This window comes from Camponotus vicinus, unplaced genomic scaffold (assembly GCF_025532165.1).
Source record: "Camponotus vicinus isolate PSW18456_S1 unplaced genomic scaffold, iyCamVici1.0 SCAF_11, whole genome shotgun sequence".
NCBI lineage: Eukaryota > Metazoa > Arthropoda > Insecta > Hymenoptera > Formicidae > Camponotus > Camponotus vicinus.
Window position 1 is genome coordinate 623389 of NW_028141947.1, and position 19904 is coordinate 643292.

Genomic DNA, 19904 nt, shown 5'->3' on the forward strand with positions numbered 1-19904 from the left:
ATTAAACACAAATTCTGATTATATATCAATTAAATTATGTATTAAATATTTTTATTATTTTTGCAATTTAACTATTTTTTTTATAAAGATAAATTATCGGGTTCTCTAAAGATGCTTATAAATTGTGTATGTGACTCTAAATGAGTCTATGCGATAAAATGTTTTTTATCTGATAATGAAAAACGGATATAGGTTTATTATAAATTCAAAATACTTTTCCCGATAAGTCTCAGGGAAAAGTTATTAACATTAACAAAAGTGATTATTCTGATAATTATTTAAAAGTATTCCGAGAATGTACTTTATTAATCATTTTCTGATTAGATTAAAAATGTCTCAACGTTCTTAAACTGCTTTAACACATCTCATTAGCATTTCAGGTGTAATCAGATATAGTTCAGATGTAATTAGATTACTTATCTATAAAATTTTATCTATAAAATACCTTACAAGGGATATATGATTTTACGAATTTACAATATGTGCTCCCGAAGCAAAATTTTTAATAATATCAAAGAAAGTAATGCATTATATTATGTATATATTTCGAGATAAAATTAGTTATTAAATCTTTCGCGTAATAGCATAAAAATTTTTTTGTCAGCTTCGTAAATCAAGTTTCATTTTTCCAGATTGAAATGATTATGAATCGCAAAAAATCTTCTTTCAAACTATTCTATTATCAATATTGTAATAAAAAATCTATTTTAAAACTACTTGTAATAAGAGTGCATATGTAATAATAGATTACGCTTTTGCTCAATTATATATATGAAAAGAAAATACATCTTTGATTTGAAATGCAGCCAAATCCAATTTGTATTTAGAATTGGTACTGTCTTCTGTTTTTGTAGAAGTATTTTTCGTTCGTTTTTTCTTTTTTTAAATAAAATATTTATTTGTAGAAGCATTTATAGCTCATTTTTCCTTTTTTTATTTATTGTTTTCAAAACATTGATAGTTTAAAAGATTTATATTATTTCTACCATCTGAGATAAATGCAAAAATGAAAGAAAATATTTCAACAAGCTAATTTAATTTAGAAAGATTAATTCTTTATCTTAATAATTTTATCCTATATAATTTTCATCAATCCTATATAATTTTAAAGTCGCAAGTTTTTAATCGATTGTAGTTTTGTTCGATTGATTATTTTTGTATATTTGTCGGCTGTTAGATATTATTTTTGTTTTAGAATATGTGTCTATTGCATAAGTATCGTTGCCGATCATTGCATGTGGGACGTACTAGTCAAATGTATGTGCGCTTCAGGCTGGGCGCACACATCTGATTCAATATTTCGATTAACGTTCATCAAACATCCAGTACGCAGCACGCAATGCGATAACAATCCCTTGTGTCGACCATTTTTGTCGTGTTGGCAACTTTTTGGATAATTGTCGTTGGTCTAGTGCGGTGGTGAATTTTCAGCATCGATAAATCCCGGCCGCGCGTGACACAAATCCATTCGTTATCAAACTGAGGACAAAATCCTCTTCGAAAATCGGAAACCTGTATATCCTTTAAAGTATCATATTTATTTCACCGTATTTTTTGCCTTAATACGATAATCAGCTATATTTATACTGATTTATATTTTGCGATAAATCATTAATTCTGAAATTATTTGCGCAGTCAAGTAAGATACGATTCTTTCTGGAAATTAAGAAATTTATTGTATATTTATGAGAAGCATCGTAGTTTTATCGTTATCAGAAACATTATGTATTGAATGGAAGAAATAATTGATAATGCTATTCTTAGCAGATGCTTGAAAACTTATAACGATTACTTATGCTTGTATAAAGTTTTTATATATTATTACTATTTTATTTATTAAAATTAATCATAAAATAAATTATTCAACAATAAAAATACATGTAATATTTGCACACACTTAAAATTATAAAATTATTTTATTTTGCTGAGTGAACATTTTACGCAATTAAAAAACTGTGTGTACAAAAATAAATTAAATGACTGAATTTCGATGTGAAATATATACGAAATTCACGCAAATTGATTAATACTATTTTACAGTTAGTTAATATAATTCGTTTATTTTTACTGCAATTTTTCATTGAAATGAGAAGTGAAAAATATTTAAAATATCTGTTAAATCCCAAATTCCAAGATATTTTATATTAATTCTCTGTTCCAGTCTGTTTTTATTTATTTGCATAGTGGATAAAATTATGTGTATATCTTTATGTTTCAAAAGAAAAAAAGCGATACGTTTCTTGAGAGACTTAGATTATATTTATGCACACTTATAAAATAAAATTACACATTATTTGTAAGATATTTTTTGCTACACTTTATTAAAGTAAAGAGAAGACCAACCTTATTAAATTACCAACGTTTTCATTGCTGATATTTTTTTTTATCTCTTTTACATATATTATGTGCTTACATTAAACATTATTAATATGTTTGATCAAGAAGTTTAAAAGGCAAATGATATAAATTATACAAATGAATTAAATTGAGAATATGAAATATGCATAATCCTAGTTTTTTGTGTAAAAAGTGATGTTCCAATTTAATTGATGAGCAAAAATACAGATAAATCAAGCTGGAACAAAATTTATTTTTTCTTTTATCTTTTCTTTCGTTTTTATCTGAAATTATAACATGTTTATTTGTCTTCTTTCTCGGTATATATAAGTATTAGAGAATTTTATTTAATAATAATTAATTATATGAAAAAAAAGATGTGTACATATAGTCGTACATAACTGCCAAAAACAATCCTCGAGATAAGTTAACCCTCCTATTCTGCTGGTTTTGAAATGTGCACGCGTACATAAAGTGGACTTGGGGTTTAACCGCACTGACCACAGGGTGATTTCGCGAACTCGTACGGCAAGCTTTCTAATGTCATAATATTCCAAATTTTCACATTTCGGCCGTTTTGCATATTAACAACATATAATATTCATAACATTGTTCGAACATTGTTGAGGTAAACTTGAAATATCGTTACGCGCTTTGTTGTTTTATTTTTCTAAAAGGAAATGGCATAAAAGGCCTTTCTATTAATTACAAGTGCATAAAACGGAATGTATGTGACAGATATCTTTAAGATTTATTTGAATTTTATATAAAATTTATCGGTAGAATAACAGGATTGAATTTATTAGAAACATAAAGATACGGAATTTAATCGGATTTTACTAGTAACTTCTTATAAACATTTTTTATATAATTTTTAATTGCATATTATATTGATATGCACATAAAATTTAAACCAAATGTAACAAAATCATAAAATTAATGACTATGGTTACACGCCATCCTTATTCGGGTTTAATAACATCTGTAGTTGTTAATCACAGTTATTTCTCTGAAAAACTATGATTGATCAACCTTAGAATTACGTGCGAGAATGTCATTAAATCCGATTAAAAATAATATGTAAACGTAGTCAATGTCTAATTTTGTGACACCAAAATATGTTAGTTATTTCACAGGGTTGGCTGAAAAAGCAAAAATAAATGGAAAAAACTATGGAAAGTTTCGGTTTTTACTATCCTGGATATTATTCTGGTTTCGGGTTTTTTCCAATAGAATAAAATGACAAAAACTATAAATTGTAACACTAAAATATATTTATATAACTTTATGCAATATTTTTGCTTTAATTAATAAATCATATTAATCTACTATAATTTAAAAAAATGAAATCAATATAATAATAAAGTCTTTTTTAATTTAAATTAATATGTGAAATTTTTAAAATAAAAATTTTGAAGATATAAATGCTATTAAATTTTATATTAATTTTTAATTTAACAAGAAAAATATAATAACAGAATCAACAATTTTTATCAATACAAATTTAATTCACATTACCGTTCAGCATCTTCTAAACAAAGACAAAAGACTTATTTATTAATTTTTATGTCCTAATCTACATTCCTAATCTATTTTATTTTTATTTTTTATTTTAGATAAAGCGGATTTTGTTTTTAATAAAGCTTAAATTAGAAAAACACTCAATTGACGAATATCAATAAAAATGTTTTCTCTTTATTTTAATATTTTTAATGGAAAATATCAATTTTTACCAGTTTTTTTAATGGAAAATATCATTTTTTACCGCTAGTATGGATTTTATTTAAAAAATGTAGAATTTTGCTGACTATATTATTTCATATACTTATTTTTTTTCCAAATGTCAAATGCCAGCTGCAAATCTCAGATTTTGTCAATTATATTTCCAACAGCTGGTTAGATACAAGACCATGAATGAAGCACAATTCATGTAAGTCACGATACGAAACGAGACGTAAACCAAATTACACGTCGAATGACAAATTGCCTCTCGCTGCGATTTCCGCAGAGGGGAAAACACGATGTGCAGAATACACATCGCAGTCGCAGAAAGCGTTCTTCACATTCTCAAAATACCGTAAACAATCATTGACTCTTTTTTTCTCTCTTCGAAGAAAAAAATAAAATACAAATCACTCAAAGCGCCGCGTAAAAAAAAAGGGGGAGGGAAAAACAAATTTGACGCTTGTTTGATCGTTGCAACTTTGCGGATTATGCTCTCCCTCCTACCAACGTCTACGTCTTTCACCCCCTCGTGTGCCTCCCCTCTCGGCCTTCGTGCGTCGTTGCTCGGTTCTACCATCCCTCCGGGCGGCACTTTATTCCACTCTCGCCCCGACGTGAAGTGGGTGGCCGCGGGGTCGATGGGTGCACAAGGGGCGAGCGCGGTGGGATGCGGAGCACCGTGGGAGTCGAGTGCGGCGTTCTCCACGGGGGTGGCGTGGGTGGACGAGGACGAGGAGCGAGGGAGGACGGGAACGGGAGGGGTGGACGATAGTCTCTCCCCTCCGCATCCCCCACCTTGCGCCATACGGGCGCCAACGTCAAGCGCTTTCGAGACGTTAAGGCCGACACTCGCGTCGCGCATCTCGGCCCGACGACATCGCAGTCCGGTAACGCCAGGGACACGCACACACGTGTGGTCGTGGACACCCTGCTGTGTGATCGGGCGCTTTCTCTTTCCCTTCTGCACTTTCCACAGCAACCGCGAAGAAACGCGATCGCAAAATTCCGCGGGATCGCTCTCGACGATCTCTCGATCGCTCGATTCAAATTTCCTCGATTAGGGGTTCAAAGTCGACTGGCTGATCGTCATCCGCGTTAAACCACGACACGTGTCTCGCGCGATATTTGTTATGTGTGTAGCGCGGTGGGAAGGAGGGTGAAGTGTTGACAGATACGTATTCGTAAGTGAAACCAAGATACAAGAAAGGAATTCGTTAATCTGCCTTGCGATTGGCGCTCGACAGATTCCTCGATGCGCCCTTCGTCAAGGGGTGAGAGTCGCACGTGGTGGAAATTTGACGATCTCTGACAAGAGCTGCGCGGTGAGCGCAGGGAGCTTGCGTACGGTCGGTTAACGAGTGAAAAAGTAAGATCCATCGCCGACGAATGTCTTCGCCGAGATTGACGACAAGGACCATGAAGAAATCTTACTTCGTTTTCGTGAGTATCGATATTTTCGTCGCATTACCAGATACACCCGCATTACGGTTCATTCGTGATGAAAGGACATTTCTTTTTCTCTCTTGATTTTCTCGAACTCATTCTTTGTTTTTCATTCTCTTCTTGCTTTTTCCCGATCGCCATCGTTTGGCAGTCGACGAGAGAGAGGTTGGACCTGTCCTGGGATTCGGGCTCATTTTATGCTCGTCCCGGCTTGCTGTTTCGCATGGAAGATCAAAGGCCACGAGCATCACTTTAATCTGCCAATGGCCGCCGCATCTTTCTCATTTCCCTTTGAGTGGCCGAACTTTTGAATGCGGTTTCCAGAGGTTAGGGAGTCATCGCGTCCTTTCGTTTGCGCGCACCATTTTCGTCCTGTACGGTCCAAGAACGGTAAAATTCACGACGTGCCCACGTGATTCTCCCTCTCTCGGTTCGGGGGTTGAAGGAGAACGAGGTCAGTCGGTGCACGCGAGCCGACCAATGTCGGTTTCCAGGCTTTTTGGAACGCGCCGAGATATATACGTAATGTTACATTGGTCACGACTAATTTTGTCAGATCCATAAATTTTGCATGTATTTCCTTAAGATATCATCACATCCATATATGCGGCCCTATTCATTGACGAGATAATATATTTGGAGATTAGCACATTGAGGATGAATTTAAAGAAAAAGAAACTAATCTATTTTAAAAAATACCTTCAAATAAGAATTCCACCGCGTTTCTATTAATAAAATATACAACATTGAAAAAATACATTATTTTTATTAAATTGTTTGTAAACTGTGTTATTAATACCCACATTAATGTCTAAATAATTCAAACTAATATCTTTTGATTATATACAGGAAATGGCAATCATAATATGATATGAATATTAATAATATTAACAATTAGAATATTAATATATGTGCAAGTTGCGACGTATTTAACAGCAGAAACTCGGCTATTTCGAATGCATTTTTAATGAGAACGAAAAGTATTAAAGCCTACTATCAATAGATAAAATCCGTCGCCACAACAAAAGACGACTTTTTCACCGTGTTTCGCGAATTTTGGGGCATCCTTGTTTGATATAGCGAAAACTTTGTCGAAACTTACGAGCGAGCTGTGCTGCGTACAATACAAACGAGGAGCTTCCGCGCTTCTTCAGCAACGTCTCGAAAGAACTCAAGAGAGCGCAGAACTAAAGTAAGGAAAGCAACGGCCATATACTTGGTCGTATTTTTGGCGTTCGTGAGTTTCAGAGAGAAGGATTTATCGAGCTATGCGATGCATCTATTGTTGGTTCACTTGGATTTATCTTCGAAGCTTGTCAAATGTTTTGGAGACAACTTTTTTATTTCCATTTTTCGACTTTCGATAAATGTATGTTGTTCCCATTGTACGCATTATTAATTATCAATGTACGTATGTAATCATTTTATATCAAACATAACGAATTTTTTCACAGCGCATTTTTGATACGAAATATTAAGGACTACACAAAAGAGTCCTGTGCTTCGACATGTTCGAAATATTGTTACGAAAAATATAACGATGTCTCCAATCAGTAGAAGACTTGATAAATCGTGTAAAGAGTGCTTTGCGCGCTGTTTTTATTTTTCGTTGCTCCGTTTTTATTTCTCACGAAAAAAGGAGCAAGTTCTTGCCTGTACTTTTTGAAGGAGTTCATGAACGTTCTGTAATTCCTGAATATTTTTCTCGCGTCTTCTGTATCTTTACGAGGATCTTTCTCTATCTTACACACAATTTTCCATCATGTTTCAAGGTGTATTTCGAGTAAACTATTCAGGGAAAAAAGGGAAACGTAATCTTCGAGATACAATATGGATCGCTTGTCCTGATGTGCTCCTCTTGTCGCCAGGATCGCCTTTTCTCACCTGTCGAGAGAGATAGAAAAACGATTGGGCGACATGCCTCAAGAGGGTGTACTTTATTACCTGTCGATAATATGCGACCACCCTCAGAGCTCTCTGGTTCTGAGCCTATTGTCGGGCCTTGTCGCTTAAGACTTGTCGCAGCCCATCTCTCGATGTTTTTGCTCGCCTTTCTGGCTGTATACCTGCTAAGAATCCACAAAAGACATAGTCACATGACAATGTTCGCAAACAATGCTGGTGGAATCAGTACAAGCCGACTGTTCACAAATCTTCTTAGAACGATAGAAAGTGTTGAGAGAAGATAGCAAATATGTAGGTGCTCTAATATAATAACAAAGATAGTGATTATCATAATGATTTTTGGTATACTTGAAGAAGCAGAATGACTAGAAAGAGAGAAAAATATTTCTAAAGTATTTCACTTTCTCCCTCTTAAATTTGTGATTAAATTTATAAAGCTTTTTATAAAGTAAATCATATGCTATTTCTTAAATCGATTTTCGTAAGCTAATTTTTTATTTCGTGTAATAGCTAATAATTTTATGTATTAACAATTTTAAAGTAATTTTAAAATCTTTTAACAATCGTCGGTTTTTAATTATAAGATTTCTTATAGAAACATTTTATACAGGAATGTTTTGCGTAACATTTCGAGTAGTTTCTCGATGGAATACGATTTTTAACAATAGTAATTTCCAAGGCGCCGAGATATACATCTCGCAATTAGCGAACTACGCCGTCGGTGCAGGTTTAGAACTTTAATATTTCTGCATGTGGAAACTCGTGTTAGTTCTATGTAGAATTCGCGATACCAAGGGAGACGGTACATTATATAAGGGAGAGAAGCGATGAATGTAATGCACGCTTTTGCGATACATTTCCAACGAGTTTAAAATAAAGCTCATTTACTTATTCGTGCAAAATGCTTTTCAAATTTGTTCGCTATTCAACGGAACAGATATAGCAAAACAAATTTGTGTAAAATGACTGATATTGTACGATATAATAATGCAATTAATAGTGATATTCTTTTATGAGTTCCATTATATTAGAGGAAAACTTTCCAGAAATAAATAAATAAATTGTGAAAATATTATTTAATTATTTTAAATGATGATCTGTATTTTCTTCTTTCATTTTACAAAGTCTGAACCACTCACGTCATTTTATAAAGCTTTGTATTAAATAGATAAAAAATAATCCAGAAAGTATTCATTTTTTATAATCGGATAAAAATTTGACGTAAAATATGCAAATTATTTTAACAAAAATTGTTAATTAAAAGCCTGGTACGTGTTCTTCCACAAGATCTTGCACAAGCTCATGAGAAAATGGATTTTTATAAAGTTCCGACAGCACATCAATATCACGAACTTTATACATTTGGTAGATTACATCTTGTTGACAAGAAGTCGCATGGCCTGAAAAAAAAAAAAAAAAAAAACACGCGAGTATTTTTGCCGACTAAAAAAGGTCAAAAAAATGAAGTCATGGAGATGGAGGAAAAATGCATCAACGAGTGTAAATTGACTTATGAAAAAAATAATCGTGAAAATATAATTTGTATTATATGCGTACATTTCAGATATAAGAAAACTGCCTTTTAATTTACGTTGATTAGCATAAAGAGAAAGAATGTCAATAATAAAAATTGTTGAATTTAATCGAGAATTTTTCACGAAATCAATTTTATTTTTAAAAGAGATCGAATATAATTTTTTAAATATTGTGAGAAAGAGGGGGAGAGAGAGACATTAGTACTATAAATTTCTTACGCGCATTGTATCCACAGGCACGCATGCACGTGTCACACGATATTCACACGACATCGCTATTATGGAACGAGATTATTTAAATTCTTTCGTGACATTTCCCATTTGAAAAGTCTCACGCATGCAAATGTTAACGCTATGCTCGTATCCCTCGCGCTCCTCGAAGCGTGCAACGCGAAGGTCGATTATAATGGCACGTTTTAAACGGTCCCTCCCCGAACGAGACCGCAAACGGCGCGGTCAAGCATGGGGAATGAGCGGGCCGCACGGAAGTGTTTATGATCTATGGGCGGAGTACCTGGAATTATGTACGAAGGAAGATTGTGCAAAGTGGATTAGTGGGATATTAGCGGCGGTCAAGCGTGCTGGCGCTTTCAAGATAAATACTTTGCTATACGATATAGACCTCTGTGTGTTTCGCGTTACAAAGCGCCCGGGAAATCGTTAGCCGCGTCTGCGCGTCGCGTGATTGAGTTTCGAGGTGGCTCGGATTCAGACGGGGGTGTGCGTGGCCGGAGCGAAACGCTTTTAGGCTCTTATTAGGGGCTGAACGCGGGAAGGCATTCCTTTTCACCTCGTTAATATTGCTCTTTATCGCTTTAAGGATTTATCTTGGATTTCGATCGACGTGAGATTAAACCTATCTTGCCGCTTCTACGCGATTCGGAATACGTTTATTTTTGTTGCAGAGAAAGAGAGAAAGAAAGAGACAGAAAGATAGATAGAGAGAGAGAGAGAGAGAGAGAGAGAATTTTGGATAAGATTGAAAAAGCGTAGGTAGATTAATGTATTTTGATAATTTTCTCAAGCATACACGCGTTTTGTTTTAATTACCATTTTTTTCACGCATTTTATTTCATTTCTTTCAACACGCACACTCATTCTCCTTTTCGTTGTCATGCTTATAAATGTTCCTTTTGTGTTTTTACACTTATTTATCTAATGCAGTCATTCACATTTCTTTCTTTCTCTCACATTATACTCTTATTTTTTAATTTTTTCCACTGTCTCTTTACAGTTAGAAATATTTTTAATATAACGCGTACATGTATATGTGCGTGTGTGTGTTTTAGGAGTCGTTTATATGTGTTTTTACATTTTATAGATACTCATATATTAACGAATTCAAAAGCTAAGTAATATTCTTCTTAGAATAATAAAATAAAACATGCGATATATATATAATTTTGTTTTGACAGATATTTTATAGCTCGTTTTAGAGAGTATGAATTTTCATATAAAGTTCTTTCATTATAAATTAATATTACGTACATAATAAATACATCAGGTGCCAATTCTTAAAAGATAACCCATTTAAAATTACCGAAATACATAATCTTCAAATATAGAATATTCAAATATAGAGTTTTATAATCTTCAAATATAAGGAATATGTGAGAAAATTTATCATCCTCATTTATTCATAAACTTAAAGTTTTGATGCTTCTTATTAAAAGATGCGATAAATTTATATATCACGCGAAAAAGAGTATGAATAAAGTTCGAATCTAACACAAGATGAATATATATATATATATATATATATATATAAAACATCTTTTTATGAAAATACATCTCTTTTTGCGTCACGTCAAGCGTGAAAATCGAGCTGTAAATAGCACATGGCGTACAATGTAATTTCTATCTAACGAAATAAATAGAGTACGTCTGTTCGAATGGGACAATGCGGATAACGGAGCAAACTGTTTGCATTTATCCCCGTGTAAAACTTTAATATTCCTCGGGATCTCGTTCGATGTAAACGCGACGTCGCGCATCGGATAGTAAAAAAGTAAACTATCTAACGCGTGCTCGAGGAAGTTTGTCCACGGCCGTAAACGAGATGGTGCGCGGTACGTGCTGATTCGTGGATTTTGAGATAGCTTGTTGTAGAACGTGCACGCCATGTTTGCGCAGTTTCGTTCGGGTATCGGTCATCGCGAGGGTTATCTCTAAAGGATTTGTTACTGGACGACTCTCCCTCAACCGATTCTCTGTAGGGGGCAATTTCAATGCGTCTCATGGTGATTGCCTAACAAGCGGCGAATTAAAGCTGTACGCTAACAACCTGACGCCTGACGGTGCCATAGACGACATTGCTTTATAATTCCAGTTGCCAATTGGTAAATGATACGTAGTCTCATGGGGGATGTAATATTACATTTAAACTCTGCCTCTCGATCCAGTTGTCCCAAGAGCAACAGTTTGCTTAGACTTTACCGTTTCGAAAAGTTAATACGTTGGCTATCAAACTTTATTGTACGTTTCTATAAATTCACAATTATATAGCGATCGCGTTGAAATCGTAGCATTTAAATATACAAATTATGTAAATTATTAATTGAGTAAATTATGCAAGATAGAGTGTATAATTTATACAATTTATTTATTTGAATATATTTAATTACTAGATTTTTAAGAATTTTATTGAAAAATTTATATTTATATAATATTTTAGTTTTGTATGTATAATTAAATATCACATAATAATATTTACATAGAATAATCGTATTAATTATCGCATATTTCGTTTTTGAATATATAACCATATAATAAATTATTATTATTAAATTATTATATAGTATTAAATATTTTTGCGATAAACAAACTTGAGAAATTGAGTTATGTTAAAATATTAATAACAAGTTTTGAATGTATAAGCATCATAAAATTGACATTTGCATCAATAAAGACTTCATTATTCATCTGTCTCTTTTGTTCTATTTTATCTGTTTTATTTTATTCTATTTTATATCTTCTGTTCTAGTTTATTCTATTTTAAAAATCAATAACTATAATTCTAAAATTGACCACTGTAACTTTATAAATCTCATATAGAATGTTAATTTAGATACTTATTTCTAAATGTGTTCGTTTTTCAATTTTCAGTCGCTATTGGAACTATTATTCTACTCGGCCAACAATATATGATACATTTATATTTTCTCAGATTATTATCGAACTCCTGCTCATAGCAATAGTTGCAGCATTATTGGTCAAAGTACGACGATAAAAGCCTAACTTGTTCTTAAAAGACAGTAAGCTCGGTTTCCCCGTGGGAAATTCAAGCGAGCTTACTGTATGCAGGTCCTGGCTCGCTTACAAGCATAAGGTAACATTGCATGGATACACGAGCGATCGGTATGAGAGTTCGGTAATGTCTGTGAGAATTTCCGAAAGTCTCACCGGATTACCCGGGCTAGCTGTGCGCATTCGATCCCAAATGTATCGTGGCTGCATCCCTTGGCCGATCGAACCTTTTGATTAAATCATTACATAACTTGAACATAATTTTCGCGGATAATTACTTGGCCATCGTACCAGACAACTTCGCTAATGTGAGAATAATTGAAACTGGGATATCTAAAGATCGTGTTGCATAAAACGTCGTTATATATTTATACATTTTTTATCTCATTAAATTAATTTACCGTATTTACAGCTTAATCAAATTATCATATTTTAATAATTTTTATTAAAAGCACGACAAAATTTTACAAGATACTTTATTAAGTTTCTCTTTTAACATTCTGCCTGTTTAAAGTTACTCAGTTTTAAGTCTCTCTCTAGAAATATTTGATAATAACGACATTAAGAGTTTTACATTCGCGTCTTACATAACTCTTGCGAATTCTTTCATAATTCAAATAATAAATTAAGATTTTTAAAAATTTTTATCATCCCTGATGCAGAAGGTAAGATGAAAAAATTCTTTTTTCAAATTTATTACTTTTCGCGTTATCAAAATGTCGCTTATCCTTTATCCTTTATCAAAACCTCAAAGTCTTATTCTTAAATACTTGCGAAATTATATCAAGCTTTATCATTTGCAGTATTTTGAAAGCATCGCGATGAAACACCCCGTCGATAGACATTGGCTCTAATTTCGTTCCGCATCGAATCTGAACAGCCCGAAATGTCTCGAATGGAGCGTGTTTAGGTACGAATCGGAGGTTATTGGACTCGAGCACATTTGCGCATAAAAGATGCACTCATTACCAGAATCGACCTCTCTCTGTCCCTCTCCCTTCGTGACACTGACCGGCCCGTTTCGACCGATCAGTCTTCGCTCGATCGCGGTATCGAGCGGCCCGGTTAATGGGTTAAGAGAGGCTCCCGGTTCCGGTGGCGTTCGCAGGGCACTTTACAGATTGCCGCTCGGAGTAGTAAGCCGTTAAGACCCTCCCCCTCCCCGCTCTCCTTTCTCTGTACTGTACAGAAAATGTTTTAAGAACCTAAGGGCTATGTGGCCGGCCTAAAAGGATTATGGCGGCGTGACCACGCGCGGTTCGGAACGTTTAAGAGTGGAAGCGCCCGTGCTTATCTCGGTAACGACCGCTCTCAGGTTTTACGGATTCCCCCCTGCACCCCCGCCTCCACCCCCGCCAATCAAAACCGATAACAGTCGATGCGCATGCTGTCGCCGCTTGGCCGGAATGCGATCGGGAATTCGAGAAGATTATGGCATGCACACGCGTTATATACGCGTCCGGACGAGGTGGCGATGGCGTCACGATATCGTTGACGACCACTCGGGATGTCAAATATCGTCCGCCTCTCGTAAATTCCTCAAGAACGGCGACGAGTATCTCGATTTCTTCGCGTGTCGGCCCGGATATGGATATGTAAATGCGGCCGCGCGCGCTGCGACGAACGTAAAGACAAGTGTACTTTGTTTGATGGCGCCGTTAGTCTCGCGTTTTACGCGAGACTCCGATTCTGTTACATATGTACATTCACGCGCGTATCGCGAATACTTTTCACGCGTCTTTATGATCGTAGACGATTTTTACACAGTTACACTTGCTCCGCTTGTTGTCGAAGTCGCGATTTTTAATCCAGAATGACAATTATGTAAATGGCTGAAAATGGGTGTCTGTTGTGGAAACTGGCTAATGCGATCGAGACACTAGTCTATTTAAGCGACAAATTAGAGCAACAAGATATGATTAATGACTGCCTTATTTTATGAATTTTTTTCAAATCGATATATCGATGAATAAAATATTTGAACAATTGAAGATTTTGCGTATATGTCCAGTCTTAAGTTGAGATAATAGTCGAGCCAGGTACTTTTCATTATTTTGAGACGGATAATGGACCGATACCATAGGAATCTCGAGTCCCATAGGCTTTTTTCGTCGGCGACAATTTGGCACCTGATATATACACCGGGAAGACTCTAAAGTATAAATCGTGTATTGTTGATTATTCCGTCTCTCGGATATACAAAAATGTACCTTCGATATAAAATACGAAAAAACACGTCGGCTGTTTCGATTTTTACAACATGTTGCCGATAAAGATGCCAAATATTTGAATGGAAAAGTATATACAGCGACTGCTATGAAAATTATTTGTAATGTTGCATGAAATGAATAGAGTAGTTCGGATTTTAATCAGCAGAAAGAATTGACTGTTTTATTCGTACAAAAATAAACAGTGAAAAATAAACTAATTTAAATTTTTATTTTTTAATGTAGCTCTAAAATTACGTCATATAATTTTAATCGAAAAATTAAACAACGTATATTTTCTGAAATTTGAATATGTTTGATAAATTTAGCTTTATGCTTCTCATTCGTCATTTAATTATTCTAAAATAATTTTACATTTGCATTGTATATATATATATTTTTTCTTTCTTTTTTATAAAATTTGAATTAATAGTATTATATTTTTCTCCTTCACAAGAGCTTCAATAGCAACAAAGAGATATTTTAAATTCGTCTTGAAATATTCTTACTAATCAATAGAACATCTCTTTGCCAAGAAATTGCATGCGGATTTTGTAAGTTGCATTTCATTTTCTGACATTTACGATCAGGCACGTCATCTTTTACACAAATCTATACAATCCTGTGAATTCTGTAAATGTTAAGGATGAATACGCCAAAAGAGTTTCGATCTTTTTCTGGCTTTAATAGCTTTACATAAATCATATTTAGATTAGATTGAATCGTGCTGAGAGAAATAAATTTTTGCCAAAGATATGGCATATCGTATCAGCGCATGCAGGATATCATTGCATGATATTGCATAACCAAGAATGAATAAAGATTTTCCTGCAACCGAAGCAGTTAAATGAAGCTAAAGCTTTATTAACTTTCATTGTAGATTCCTCTTAAGCGAATATCTCGATCATGTAACGTGTCACGTTTATATTTAAAGCTTGAATCGATATATATATATATATATATATATATATATATATATATACTGCAGTTTATTTACAAAATTATCATGGAGCATCTCATGTTTAATACCGTGATAATCTTCTCATATTCAGTGTGTATTCAGAAAATCATCTGGTTTGACATGGCGTTGTACAACCGTATCGGAAAAGCAATTATTCACTGAAACGTCGACGAGGTATCGATCGCGGGAAATAAATTCTTTCTTACGAGCCTCTTCTAATACGATCGATGCTCGTTCAATTGCATTCTTCCTCTCTAGCATCTCACTTAGATCGTTTAGTAGATACTCGCGGGAATTCCATTCATAGATAGTTCATTGCGGGAAATTTTTCGCGTGTCTAAAAAATTATATAAGCCGTTAGAAAAGATTATCCACATACGCCATAAAAGCGTAAAAAATATTATAATAAATATTGAAGTTGCAATATTCATAGTGTCAATTAAATATATAATTTAATGATAATTATCCAATGACAAAAAAATTATATAAACCGTTAGAATAGATTATCTATGTATATACGTCATAAAAAGTTAAAAGCATGAGAAAAATTGTGCTAAATGTATATTGAAGTTGCAATATTCATAGTGTTAATTAAATGTATAATTTAATAATAAATTATCCAATGATATACAAAAAGTTATATAAACCATTAGATAAAATTATCTATGTACGTCATAAAAGGTTAAAAGCGAGAAAAAACGAGAAAAATTTTATCAATTAAATAAAAATTTAATGATAATTATCCAATGACACTTCTCTCTCGAAATTACATTTTAACAAAAAGTTGAAGAGAATAAAAAGTTTGTGATATATTTTTAAATAGAAATAGGGATTAATAGATTTAACATAGATATCATTCCTTTTTCTATCATTTTTCTTAATTAATTTCAATTAAATTAGAATAGAATGCAGATATAGTTACATAATATACACATATAAAAAAATTTCGTATTTTTTTTAATGTAAATGTATCACATCTCTACAGCTCTTTGCTCGTCGATGATCGATTTCGGCACGATCGGAATTGGAAATTTCATGTCGCGTGATTGGTAACGAGAATGATGAGATTAGATATCGATTACGGTTCACATCGCGCGTCACGAGGAGAAACGATTTTTTGCCGAATTGATGAGCAATTCTTGATAAAAACGAAATGCTTCAAGAAACGATATGGTAATCCTCCATGTTGAATATCTATCTTATTCTATTTAACTGAGAAAAATTAATATTGTTTTACGATATCGTTATTTATTTATTTATTGTAGTTTATTATTAAAAATATTTTACCTGTAATTTTATAATAACAATTATAAGAATAGCAATTATATTTATAATGAAACTATTTTAATTAATGAAAAAATATTTGAAAAATGACTAAATAATACATATTACGATACTAATTTAAATTGATTATCACCAAATGATAAAATAATCAAATTAATTATTCTAGCTATCTAAGTAAAGTATTCACATTTTTACTGAAATTAAAATTTTATGAAGATACGTAAATTTAGAGTTAGAAAGATGTGTCTTCAATAATCGCATAATGACGACAAGATATTGGCGATACTAATCTAAGCGAAAAGTGGAAGGAAATATTATATCTTTGAAATTATGCACGTACATATCTGTTAAACGTTTTTAATGACCTGGAAATTAACAGAAACATCGACTTTCGTTACATGAGCTAATTTCGAGAATTCCTCGGAGTATTAATACGAATAGTAGGACAATACACAGATAAGTAACCCTCTCTTCCAACATCCATCTCATTCTACTCAAATTTAAGCGGAAGTTGTATCCGCGAGCTATATACGCTCGTTTTTGAATTAATAATATAAACATGTGTTAGTCACACACAATTATTTATGTATTTCGTTAATTGCTTCATCATATGAGAGTAGCCTCTGAAGGAAGATTAAGGAGAGATACTAATCTTCGATATTATTGTTAGTAATATTGAAAAATTAATATTGTTCTTGGGAACGAGAGATTTTTTATTTCGTCATCCCAACAATTTCAATTCTCAAAACTATGTCGCTTTCAAACTATCGACTAGTTATTTCCTAGATTAATCTAAAGAAATGCCGCTCCGCTTTTTATTCGCTCGAATATCGAATCGGAAAGTCATTTCTCCCGGCGTAACTCGGTATCGGTTGTGCTTGCGATATACGCATCGGGGACGGGAGTGACATTTAACGCGCTGTCATTAACGCACGCCACGGGAGAGTGCGACGACCAGGGTCGCAATTAGTTCGTGAACCTTGGCGAAGAAACGAAATACGGCAAAGCCCATCGGGCGCCAGTCACGTCTCTCTCTCTTTCTCTCTCTCTCTCCCTCTCTCTCTCTCTCTCTCTCTCGTGGGACGAATATATGCGACATACGCAGGTGTAGCGTGCAATCGTGCGCTAAAATGCGGCACCGCAATTATATGGAAAACATGCAGCTCATTGGCATGCCTATGCGTACGTTGTTTTTTCTACTTGGGACGCGCGATTCTCTTTTTCGTCGCGGCTTTCTCGTCGGGGGCTTATAAATATCGCTGCGAGTTGACCCGTGCAACGTTCTCCCTTTCTCTTTCTCTCCGTCTCGCGCATGCATGCATTTATTTACTTTGTTATTAATAATGTTTTTTTTCCTGCGACAGAGCAAGAGGGAGTTCTTTACAAAAATTGAAATGCACAGACTAATATATGGACCAAATTCTCCGACCGCGATGAAAAAATAAGGTGTAAAAAGTTAAAAAGTATTATTTTATCAAGATTTAGAATTTTAATTAAGTTAATAAAATTATTTATACATGTATACATATGTTTACCATATTTTGTACAGTGTATTTTAGTTGTTTTTATTATTTTATTTTACATCAACTACATTTACAAACCGCATACATCGGGTTGCGCTCTGCGGTTATTATTGTCGCGACACGACTATATGACGTGCGCGAAAAGCTTTCATCTCTGTTGGACTCGGTCTCCTGTGAATTAATTCTAAGAATTATCCTCAGAATTTCATGGCGTAAAGAGCATTAAAAGGCACTACCTACGCACAGCAATTATTTATTCGACGTGATTTAATTTTGAACCGTATTCGACTGCTAATTTATCGACATTTATTATTGGAAACAATGATAATTGGAGAGTAGATTTTGCTTCTTATAAAGTTTTGATATGAAAAATAATTATCTCGATTATATATTATTTTTCATATCAGATTTATTTAATTGAAAATGATATATATAATTACTGTTGGGATTAATGCAATTCATTTCCTTTTTTTTATTCTTCATATAAAATATAACAAAATATATAAAGAAATAAAATTAGAAATAATTTTTTTATCTCTCATGTGTGATATTACACTAAAGAATTAGATAGAATTAGTTAGGAATAATAAGAGGAATGCATTGAATTCTAAATACGTAAACGCATTGAACTTTTCAATTGAGAAGCTTTTATAAGACATTTTTTTTCGTATACAGCATTATTTTGAGTGTGTCAACATATTCTATTGTCGCAATAAAGATTCGTAACCGCAGATTGTGGCAGTATTTCGCACGTCGCTCGAAAACCAGAAGCTGTATATTGCGGAGAATCGTGGAATCTGTTGTTACACGGTCATATAATAGGAAACGCAAAACTATCTCCGACCGCCGTTAAATAATGTCGTTGGAAATATGAGAAGGCTAAATGCATTTTCAAGAGGAAACATTTTTCTCGAAATATCGCGAGAGATGCCTCGGAATAACATCTGTTCATTTACGATAGTGTTGCGTAAAATCTTTAAGATTTCGAATACAGTTCTTGTTCTGAATATACTATAAATTCTCGTCCGACTCCTGTTCGCTTAAAATTTAATCTACACTCGTGAGAGCTTTTTATAAAAGAAATGTTGAAGAACGTATTCCGGAAATAAATTTCTAAATTTGTAAATCCTAAATTGATGAGAGAAATTCGAGTTAAAAAAAACTATGATGTACATGTTTTGCACGAAGGGAAATGTTCATGTTTTAAGAAGATGTAGAAAATATATAAGAAAAAACAAAAATATCAACAAGTTATCTCTTAAAATATTACTCGAGAGCGAACGAACGGGGATAAAATTGAATCGAGCTGTGTAAAAGCACATTAATGTCGTAAAACGAATGCTCGATCAGGAATTCTCTATAAAAATTTTATACTCCATTCACACGCACTTGATATCCTGCGTTTACGTCCACGTTGTACCGTGTAATCAGGCACCAGAACGGATCGATTGATGCAGTTTGCGAAGGCCATTCGGGAGAAATAGCCGGGAATACTATTTAATACACGAGGCGCGTAATTATCGGAGGGAAATGCCGATATTTAGTCGCCGGTGAAAACGTCCTGATGATTCTTCCACCTTGAATGACCAGAAAATTGAAGTCTATTTCCGCAGAAGACAGTGGTAGAAAGTAATTAGGAGGAGCGAGCGATTATCACGATTAAAATACCCCCGGCGGGTAATCTCGCGATTTAACGCGGCGAGAAGTCGATTTGCATAATCCATTGTAGATAGGGAAC

General features: G+C 33.8%; 1 protein-coding gene across 4 annotated transcripts in view; it reads left to right on the forward strand.

Moving 5' to 3' along the window:
* Positions 1–4894: 4894 nt before the first annotated feature.
* The window catches only part of Nolo (ADAMTS-like no long nerve cord), a 188916-nt gene continuing 173906 nt past the window's right edge, over positions 4895–19904 (forward strand). For all 4 annotated transcript variants that reach the window (XM_083082751.1, XM_083082752.1, XM_083082753.1 and 1 more), the window contains exon 1: positions 4895–5502. In XM_083082751.1, coding sequence (XP_082938877.1) covers positions 5449–5502 — 54 coding nt within the window. In that variant the 5' untranslated portion in view covers positions 4895–5448. The remainder of the gene's footprint in view (positions 5503–19904) is intronic.